We start from the raw sequence: 11,889 nt of genomic DNA, 5'->3' as shown, positions 1-11,889 counted from the left end.
CCTTAACACCTGTCCATACCATCTTAATCGTGACTCTCTTATCACCTCTGAAATCTTTGCTAAGCCAGCTCTTCTTCTTATTTCATCATTTTCCAGTCTCTCAGGCAACGGTATTCCCATAATCCACCTCGGCATTTTCATCTCTGTTCTCTCAAGCTTTGCTTCCTTTCTTCTTATAGACCATGCTTCCCATCCATACATTACATTAACACTGGTCTTATCAATGTGCTATAGATATTGACTTATATGCGTGTATGTAATACACACACACACACACTTGCATTGGTTCATAAGTATATGCATATAGTCTGTAGGTATATACGTACTGTGGCGGGATCACAAGTTAAAAAACAAGTGGGCAAGACCCCCCACATAAACTTAACCAATCCGGTTGCCAAACTCACCCTCAGCCACAATTTCCTCTTGATGCTACAGAAAAACGCAGGACAATTGACTTAACTACACACAGAACAAAAAAACACAAACACATGTACTCACCCCAACTCCAGATACTCAGGGCTATGCTGTATTGTCCGCTGGATGAGGTTGCTGAGACACCAACAACTGCCGCAAACCAACACACAACCACCAACAAAAAACTACAACCACACAACTTAACAACAACAACCAAGAACCACAACCATACAACTCAGCAACACAACACCCAAGGACCACAACTCAACAACACAACAAACAAACAAGGACTACAACCACAACAACATCAAGAAACCACAACTGCTCACCAACAATCCCACTCCACAACACCAAACCAACAACCTCACAAGCCCACACCCAACCACTCGCAACAACACCAAGAAACCACAACAGCTCCCCAACAACAACAACAATGCTCAACTATAACAGCTCACAACTCAACAGAAACTCACAAGGACAACATCATCCCAACACAAAAGCACAAGAACCTTCAAACACACAGCACAATAACTCATATAACTCCCTGAAAACACAACACAATTGACCAACAACAATACTGCCAAGACTGCTGCCCAAATGTCTGTCCTTCACGATTTCTCATTACAGACTGCCTGCCGGCCACCGACTTGCCACTGTGCGCCAACCAACAGCCAAACGCCCCGTAGTAGAACGAGCAATTCACTTGCTAACCACCTACCCATCACTCTCTCTCTCTCTCTCTCTCTCTCTCTCTCTCTCTCTCTCTCTCTCTCTCCTCTCTCTCCAGCTCGCTCCCTCTCACACTCCAGAAAAACACAACCCCAACACGAAATACGACACACCAACCACATGAAACATCCAAACCCTCAGTTATCCCCAACAACCACAAACAACCCAACACTGCTTACATTCACCACTCTCTCTCTCTCTCTCTCTCTCTCTCTCTCTCTCTCTCTCTCTCTCAATCTTCAAGGACGTTGTCAAATGGAATTCCCATAACTCCTCCATATTACCTCCCCTGTTACATTTGACAACATCTTCTTACACTTGCAAGACCCACACTAAATAGCCTTCTGTAACACCCATGGATGCTCAGACGCAGGCCCCCTGGATTTTGTTTGAGGGCCCTCATACACATTTTCAGTTACACCGCCATCCACTTCTCCCAGACCACTTCCAGTCAGACTCCCATTACCACCTCCATTACTACTATCCTCCCAAATCCCTCTCACTACCTCATCTATATCTTCCAGTTCTTGTCATAATATTTCTCGTAACTCTGCCACCAAATCACTTACCTCATTTACACTCCTGCCAAACTCCTGAAGATACTCATTCATACTGCCAACCTCATCCTCACAACTTGATTCCCTTCCTGCTGAAATCTCACTAAACCCTGACAATTCAAACCCACACATGCTATACATACATTCATTCCCTCAAAGTCATCCGTATCAACCATTTGCTCCCCAACACTAACACCCTTATCACACCGCTCATGCTTCCTCCCACCATTCCCTTTCTCCACACTCTTCCGCCTCCTCCCATACTCAACCAACACCAACTGCCAATCTTCCAGACCCATTTGCTCACTGACACTCACCTCACACTTATTCACCCTCAACCACTCACTCATTGCATTCTCCTGAACAAACTGCGGTACTTCCTCCCACTTACGGAGCTGGTTATGGTGTGCCCTAACATCATCCACACCCCCATCTACTCGCAACTTCCCCAACACATAACTCAATCCACTCAGTCCCACTTCCAAAATCTCAAAAGACCCTTCAAATTTCTCCCTTACCTTATTCACATTCATTCTTCCTATCTAAACCACGTATTTCAAGACTTTATCTCCAATCTTAAAATTTTCAAACCTTTCACTCACTTTCTTCCACAAATCCCGGTCACTCTCATACAGACCCAACCACATCCTAACAATCCTGTCAAAATTCAACACATACTTACAAGGAGACATACCTACTCTTCTGCAGTGTGGCATTATATACCCACACTGCATGTCCTTCATATATATCCCAATCATTGTCGCCTTTAATCATCATTCGCAAATCTCGGTCATTGTTCTAACAGTCCTTTCAGCCAAACCACTCGCACTGGGCATATACGGAGTAGAATACACATGGACAATATCCCGTTCCTTCAACATTTCTTCAAATTCCCACCCCACAAACTCAGGCCCATTATCACTCAACATTTTCGCAGGCTTACACACACACATAGACAACATCACTTCCCCACCATCCGCACAATGGTTTCACTTCTCTTATCTTTGATGGGAACTGCATTAGCAAATTTACTCGTGATTCACCATCACAATCATTCGCACATGTCCCCTCACAGTCTTTGGCAACGAAAGACAATCAATCACAAGCATTTCAAACGGCTCTTTCATCTGTAATTGCAACACAGGTGGACTCTCACGTACACTCTGATACTTTCCCCTCTGACAGTCTTCACACGTAACAAGCCACATCCACACAAATCTTATTCATCCCAGGTGCCTACAATCTCTCTCTAATGCACTCCAACAACTTATTTTTCCCCATATGCCCAAACCGATCTTGCACCAACAAACACATACTCACTGCTTACTCTACAGGAAACACCAGCACATACACTTCCCTGTCATACACCCCTTCCTGATGCAAAATGTACACTATGTTTTTACAAACTACAAACCGTTTAGCAACCCTCTTATATATATCCAACTCACATGGCCAATCTTCCACACGCACTCCCCCCCAAAACACACTGCTGCAACATACTTATCTCCAAGCACTTATCTTGCATTTCCTCAATCTCCTCCTCACTCAACAAATCATTCTCACTTCCAGCAATATCAATTACCCCCACAAAGTTCACTACAAACACACTAACACCTTGAATCCTAGCTATTGTGCTACCCCCCTTTCTAAGAGTCCCATTTCCTATATCTACGCCTACATCATGCATCCTCAAAAAATCTATCCCTATTAAAAAGCAAGTTGGCATATCATTTTCTCCCATGATTATAAAGTTATGTACTACTTCCAAATCTCATAACCTAACCTTTAACTGCACCTCTTCCCACACTAAAACACTTCTTTGCCCTAACCCATGTATTCTCACACTTGTACACTACCTTTTCACTTCTCAATTGCATCTCTCCAGTTCACTCACCACTGACCCACTCACCAAGCAAGCTTTTGCCCGCATATCAACCAAACTACTGTACTCACTATCATTTATTCTGACAATTGCTACCATTTTCCCTCGAGTCCCATGCATACACATTCACTCCCACGTCCACCTGGTTACCCACATCACAATCATCCTCTCCACATTCATCCTCAGCTATCTCCCCACTTCCGTACTCATGATTCAAAACCCCCTCATAGTCCCCTTTCCTAACCAACCAATTACAACCGTGTTCCCTGCACTGAATCCTCAAAACCCTATGCTCACTACCTGTACTTACCCTCACTCGATACTCGACCGGTCTGTCCCATCCAAAATACAAAAACACCTTTCCTTCAAACAAGCCAGCTACTGCTGACAGCAATTTATGTAACATTTCCTCTTCCCCACCCTGTTCCTCCATATATGCCACTCCCTTCTCCACTTCACTTATCAACTTCACTCGCAACTCATTCGCACTACCAGGTACCTCTTCAACCAGACCTCTCCCTCCCAAGTCTTTCAATGCTGAAAACAAACATTCACACACTCTGTCAACCCATTCAAACTTCTCTTTTACAACCAAACCCTCAGGCACCACATTCGAACCCCAGTCACTCTTCACAACACCATTGTCCCTACCATGCATCCTAGACATTGCATCAGCAATCACATTTTTACTCCCTGGCACATATTCTAATCTAAAATCAAACTCACTCAAATCTTCAATCATCCTTACGATCCTAGCATTCACACTCCTTCTTGATCATATACACTAATGGCTGATGGTCCGTCCGGATAATAAATTTTACCCCATACAAAAACACTTTCAACACTTTCACACAAAACCTTATTGCCACAAGCTCCTTCTCAACCACTGAATACTTCTATTCCGCTTTATTAAAAGCTTTACTTACATACGCAATTACTCTCATCTGTTCCTCCCCATTCACCTCTTGCATCTGTGCTAAACACCCTCCCATACTAACCTCGCTCGCATCAGCACACACAGCTTAAGCTCACTTGCATCCTTACTATAGTCTGGAAAAGCCAAGGTGACATCTCTAGCAGCCTCCTCTTTCAATCTCTCAAATGCTCCCACCATTCGCTCATCCCATCTTAGCTTAGTACAATTTTTCTTCCCTGTCCATTCAATCAACGGCTTCCCTATATCCAAACAATCCCTAACAAACTTCCTCCCGAACTCAATCAACCCCAAAAAAACCCTTTAACTCATGCACAGTCTGGGGACGTGGAAACTCCCTTACCTTTTCTACAACTTTTCACTCTTCCATATGCCACTCGCGCTCACCTTATGACCAAGAAATTCCACTACCCAAGCCAATCACATACACTACTCTAGCTTCACTTTCGCTCCAACCTCTTCCAACTGCTCTAACACCTTCTCAAGCAGCTCCATATTCTCCTCAACAGTTTCACTCGCAATCAAAATTTCGTCTATAAACAGTCACCTTCCCTCTATCAAACTCAGCCAAAACCTCATTCATTGCCCTTTGAAAGGCAGCAGGCCCATTAGCCAACCCAAAACTCAAATGTTTAAACTGGTAGTGGCAACTACCACTTGAAAAAGCGGTAACAGGCCTGATTCCCTCCTCAAGAGGCATCTGGTAATAGCCCCTTACCAGGTCTAATTTGATGACCACTCCTTCAGAGTCAGAGTCATTTCATTCACCCTCCTATAATCTACACACATCCGCAGACTTCCATCCGGCTTACATACAGGAACTATGGGGCTATTCCAGGCACTCTCACTCCTCTCTATCACTTCCAATCTCTCAAGCTCCTCACACTGCTCCTCAATCTCTAGGGTAATAGGCAGGGAAAAGTGTCGCGGACGCTTATATATGGGGGTATCGTCTTCCAAAACTATCTTGAATTTGGGAGGATTAGGCCCCAAAAATCCTAGTCACCACGACTCAACACACCCAGCCTATCCTACAACATCTGCATCAACCGTCTCCTCTTGTCGTCACTAACATTCTCACCCACCTTAACTCTTTCTCTCAACTCATCATACTCCCAATCATCACCTCCTTTCACACTACCTGTCATCACCTACCGTACCTCAACATATCTTTCGGTGTCCGTACTCACCAACGTGTATAGCAACCCCACACAATCACCTTCACATATACCCCACACTCGGCAACGAGGCCTACAAAAACCCGTGGATTCTCCATATCCAAAATCCCATCGTGCACATGCACTCTCACTCTCACCAACTTGTTAGCACCCACACCCTCAACCATATACTCACACTTGTCACTGGTGACAATCCCAAGACTATCTGGCCACACAACTTTCACACTTACAACTTCTCCAACTTCTTGCCGCACTTTTACACTCTCTTTTGCAATTAATTTCTATATTTTCACACACCACTCCCACCACAGGCACACCTAAATTTCCTATTCCTCGTACCTCCCCTTTACACTCCTCAATTTCACTCACTCTGCAACTTGTCTCATCCATTCTTAAAAAGAACATTGACACTGCACCCGGTATCAATTAAAGCAATTAAACACCCCTTTGCACCTCACTTTTGCACTCATACATTCATGAGCTCTATCCCCAAACCCTTTTTCATGTGACAATCCTTCATGCACATGCATCACTTACTGCCTGCATACCAGAAGACCCACCCAACTGAATCCCCTTTTCACTTAGTTTCCCGAATTCCCAGCCTGACTCATCCTCTTTTGCCTACACACACTCGCCACATGACCTTCCATTCCACATTCAACACACTTCGCATGCGGCTCCTTACACATCCTAGCACAATGCCCACTCTTTCCACAATTACCGCAAACCTCGTTCACATGGGTACTCCAACATCCACTCGCTATATGCCCTATCTGCCCACACCCGCAACACTTAATACCCCTTTCTTACACTCGCTCAGTAAATACCCCATTTGCCCACACCTGAAGCACGCTCCTAACGCCCACCGACATTCATTCTTCTTGTGTCCTGGGTTTCCACATCTGTAACACTGCTGCTCTCGCTCAACAACTAACTGACCCTACTCTTCCGACACTAGCACTCCTATCTCTCTTACGGCTAACTATACTTACGTTACTTGCTCTAACACTCCTATCAACCACTACTCTGCCATTCGCCTCGGCCCTTCTAAAACTGCTTCCCTATAACTCTTAAACTCAGTCCTAACACTAACACTTGTACTCTCTTTCATACACCTATCTAACTCGTAATCCTCTACTATTTCTAAGATGTCATTCCACATTAACCTTTCATTTGTCCATCGCATTTTCTCCTTGCCTTTCAGATTTATAAACTCATATGGGCTCTCTGTTACAGTTGCCAACAACTTTCGCACTAACTCCTTACACTCATTTATCCTTTCATCTCCAAACTTTTTTCTAGCTAATGTTTCTAACCTACAGACATAAAGAGACGGAGACTCACCAACATTCATTTTGGCCTCTTCAAAATCATGTTTTCTCCTATATCTAACGCTACTCTTCATTCTCTGCCTGTTCCACAATTCTGGCTTTCACACTTTCATATGGTACATTCCCAACGCTCATCACTACCCCGTACATATTAAGCAAACATCCTGTCAAGAAGTTACCTAACTTTCTTGCCCAAACTCTCTTGTTATCCCCATACTTAGCCACACAATACTTCTCGTATTCCTCAAAAAAGTCCCCTATATCCCTATCACCATATTCTTTGTATCTTGCACATCGGGGTACCTCTCTCATATACACAACTTTTCGTACTTCCTGCTCCCTCTCACTCTCACTTTCGTTACGTCCATCCTGACCCTCCTTTCCCTCTTCCGAATACAGTGAGTCCACTTCCATACTCATGTCCATACTTTTAGTCACACCCTTCTTACCCTTCTTCTTCCGACCTACCAATTCCCACTTACCACCATCCAAATCACTCTGATCCTGCACCTTATCCTCAACTCTATGTTCCTCTTCATCTGTCCTCTTCTTACCCTGCTCATCAGTCTTATTAATCTTTCCCTTAGCACTTTTCTTACCCTCAACTTCCTTCTCACCCTTCAGCTCTGATTTCTCCCTGTCCTGTGTCTTCTTCCCCTCACTTGCCACAACCTTATCACTTTCATTACTCATACTCTCATCCACTTGTTCTTTCACTTTCTTAATTGCTCCTGGCCCATCACAAGACCCCTCTTCCACACTCCTCATCATTCCTCTAAACTCTTCTAACTCCCTCTTATACTTCTCACATTCAAGCCTCAGCCTCTTATTCTCCACTTCCATTGCTTTCCCAACTTCACTCGCCAACCTCAGCTCCTCCTTCAGCCTCTCTATCTCCTTCAACCCTTCCATCCTCATTTTCTCCACCAATCACACAACTCACTTCTCCAATTGTCCTGCAGTTGCCGCACCATCAGTCCCTGTTCGGGCGCCAAAAATTTAATGTGGCGGGATCACAAGCTAAAAAACAAGTGGGCAAGACCCCCCCACATAAATTTAACCAATCTGGCTGCCAAACTCACCCTCAGCCACAATTTCCTCTTCACGCTACAGAAAAACACGGGACAATTGACTTACCTACACACAGAACAAAAAACACATGTACTCACCCCAACTCCAGATACTCAGGGCTATGCTGTGCTGTCCGCTGGACGAGGTCGCTGAGACACCAGCAACTGCCGCAAACCAACACACAACCAACAACAAAGAACTACAACCACACAACTCACAACAACATGACAACAACCCACAACTCAACAACACAACAAACAACCAAGGACTACAGCCACAACAACAACACCAAGAAACCACAACTGCTCACCAACAATCCCACTCCACAACACAAAACCAACAACCTCACAAGCCCACACCCAACCACTCCAACAACACCAAGAAACCACAACAGCTCTCCAACAACAACAACAACCCTCAACTATAACAGCTCACAACTCAACAGAAACTCACAAGGACAACAACATCCCAACACAAAAGCACAAGAACCTTCAAACACACAGCACAATAACTCAAATAACTCCCTGAAACACAACACAACTGACCAACAACAGTACTGCCAAGACCACTGCCCAAACATCTGTCCTTCACGATTTCTCATTACAGACTGCCTGCAGGCTGCTGCCAACTTGCCACCACACGCCAACCGACAACCAACTAACCCCCGTTGTCAAACGAGCAATTCCCTTGCTAACCACCTACCCACCACTCATGCTCTCTCTCTCTCTCTCTCTCTCTCTCTCTCTCTCTCTCTCTCACACACACACACACTCCAGAAAAACACACAACCCCAACACGAAATGCAACACACCAACCACACAAAACATCCAAACCCTCAGTTATCCTCAACAACCACAAACATTGACACTCTCTTGTGAAACTTCTCACTGCTGATTTATGGTGACTAAGTAGCTTTAATTTCTTTAATTGATGAATTACATGATTTTATTTTTGAATGCAATCATGAAATGTGACATATATAAAAACAGTATAGGAAATGGCAGACATTTGTCAGACCCTAAAGAGCTCCAACACCTATCAAATTGGCACTGCATGTGAACCATCTCCAAACAATTCAGCATGCGCCATTATTCAGCATCTGCAACCCTCATCGCCAAACTGTAGATTTGACGTTTTCTACTGAAGTAAACATGGTCATCACCGATGTCAAGGAAATATCCCGTGACCTCCATGCAAGTGCGTCTTGCACCCGCCAAAAATCAGCAACCGGACTCATCACAGCATTATCAGCAAAAATCCACCTGTGAACACCTCATGTGCTCAAATCGCACTATAAATTTGTCTAGTCAGACTTGCAACCTCAAAAATCATTATTCTCCAAATAGCCCAAAAAATTCTATACTAACACTATATTACCACCTTTCACAGAATTATCCCTAGGATATCACCAAAGGTACCCAAAAATTGTCCTTGAAAACATAACTCACCCATGATACTACCACAAGTATATAAAACCACATAACTACCTCGTCGGGATATAAACCACAGAAAACCACCCATTATATACCGCAATCCACCAATTATATAACGCCAAACATAACCACTGGTGAAATAAAATACAACCTCTTCACCGAAACCCATAAAACCCCAATAACCCCCTCTTGGCTCATAAAAGCTCAGATCACCACCAAAGATTATAGCCACAAATAAACTCAGCCCCAAAAAATTAACCACCAAAAAAAAACGCTAAAATTCAGCACCAAAACCCCATACACACAGGAATTATCAGCTATTTATCATCACATTCCTCAGCTTAACAGAAATTCCCCATATTTTCAAACCAACTTTCCACATAAAATATTTACCCCGAATCTTATGCCAAAGTGCTGCAGTTTGCGAATAATAAGAAAAATAGTAGAAGAAATGAAAGAGAAAAAAAAATCATTAAACACATTTCACCATCAATTTGCAAAAACAGAGAAAAAAATGTAACTACGCGACATTATATTAATTACCACAACCAATTCTCTTCAGTTTTGATATAGTATGTGTTCATTTCGACCGACCTGTTTTTTCCTCTAAGACTACAAATCTGTTTCCAATCTTTTCCTCAATGACTCTAAAAGGACCCTCAAATTTCGGATCCAATTTGTAGTTCAGCTCGTTTCTCACGTTGATCTTTAAAAATACCTTATCTCCAACATTGATCTTGGGATCAGATGTTTTACTATTACTTCTCTCTACTATCTCTCGAGTTGCGGCTTCGAGATTACGGCTGAGACAAGCATGTCTGTCTCTCGCTGTAGATGTCAATGATTTGATCGTATCCTCTCCATGATGAGGTATAGTTAACAGATCAAATGTGTCTCGTGCTGGCAACCAAACAAAGCTTCAAATGGAGACATTTTAATGGAATCACTAAACATAGTGTTAATACTATGTCTAACAATATCAATATATCTGTCCCAATTCTTATCATTACCATCTACAGTCTTCCTGAGAGCTTCGAGCACTTTCCTGTTCGCTCGTTCACACAACCCATTAGCTTCAGGTCTTTATGGAATAATTGTTACTTTCTGTATCCCCATGACTTCCGCTAAACATTTCAAAGTTTTGTTCACAAATTCTCTGCCATTGTCGGTCAATAGAACCTCGGGTGAACCATATCTGCAAATAATATCATTGAAAAATGCTATAGCTACTTCTTCAGCCGTTTTATGCTTAAGTGGAAAAATTTCTACTATCCTCGTAAGTTCATCTATTATTACTAACAAGTACTTATTCTCATATCTAGACTCACAATAATTTCCCAGGATATCCATATGTATTCTCTGAAAAGGTCTATTCGGTATCGGATATGACCCTAATTTGCATGAAGTTATCCTTGCAGGTTTGCATGCATTGCATACTGTACAGTTTTTCACAAAATTTTCCATATCTTTCCCCATGTTTTTCCAAATGTATTTAGCACGTGCCTCATACGTTTTTTCTATCCCCAAGTGCAGACTACCGAACCTGCAATGTACTATATCCAAAACCACTGGAATTAGGACTTTCGGAATTACGATCTGTGTCGTTTCTCCTTTAGTTTCACTGGTTCTCAATTTATATTTAATTTTCCTGACCAATAGATTGCCTTCTAACTCCAAACCCAAAAAAGGCAACTTATAATGTTTCCAGACTAATTCCCCTCTAAAAAAAACGCTATTGCGTCTGCCAGAATCTCGTCTTCATCTTGCCTTTGCTCTATGAGATCCATATCCCATTGTATGGACTTGCTAGTGACTTGCACAACTTGAAATCCTTCCGTGTCATAATAACTTCTACTAACGGCATCCGCAACTACATTTAATTTGCCTTCTATATATTTGAGCTTTGCATCGAAATCTCTGATAGTTACAAACCATTGAGCTCCTTTAGGCGACAAATCGGGCTTATTGAAAAGATCTAATAATGGCTTGTGGTCTGTAAGGACTTCCACTTTATTCCCCATCAGTAGCATTTTAAAATGAACCAAACTCGATACTATTGCAAAGGCTTCTTTATTTATGGTAGCCATTGATCTCTCATTGCTGCCCTTTGTCCTGAACTTCCTGCTGAAAAGGCTATGGGTTGGAATTTCCCATCAAACTTTTGCATAAGGCAAGCACCTATACCCTCCTGGCTGGCATCAGTCACTAGTGTGAATGGTTTGCTAAAATCTGGAAACTTCAGAACTGGGGGATTCATTAACGCATCCTTAAGCTTTTGAAAACTCTCCGACTGGGGTTCCCCTATTGAAATTGAACGTCTTCCCGCAATATATCTGTTAGGAGAGCTGCTATATAAGAAA

The 11,889-nt window shown here is 42.9% G+C and overlaps 1 protein-coding gene across 1 annotated transcript; it reads left to right on the top strand.

Annotated features, from left to right (window-relative positions):
* Positions 1-488: 488 nt before the first annotated feature.
* Positions 489-962, top strand: LOC135225313 (GATA zinc finger domain-containing protein 10-like). The gene has a single exon (XM_064264644.1). The coding sequence runs from the start codon at positions 489-491 to the stop codon at positions 960-962; it is 474 nt and encodes a 157-aa protein (XP_064120714.1).
* Positions 963-11,889: the final 10,927 nt, after the last annotated feature.

Source organism: Macrobrachium nipponense, chromosome 13, assembly GCF_015104395.2.
Source record: "Macrobrachium nipponense isolate FS-2020 chromosome 13, ASM1510439v2, whole genome shotgun sequence".
Taxonomy (NCBI): domain Eukaryota; kingdom Metazoa; phylum Arthropoda; class Malacostraca; order Decapoda; family Palaemonidae; genus Macrobrachium; species Macrobrachium nipponense.
The sequence above is the reverse complement of the archived record's forward strand: the minus strand, read 5'-3'. Positions and strand labels throughout refer to the sequence as shown.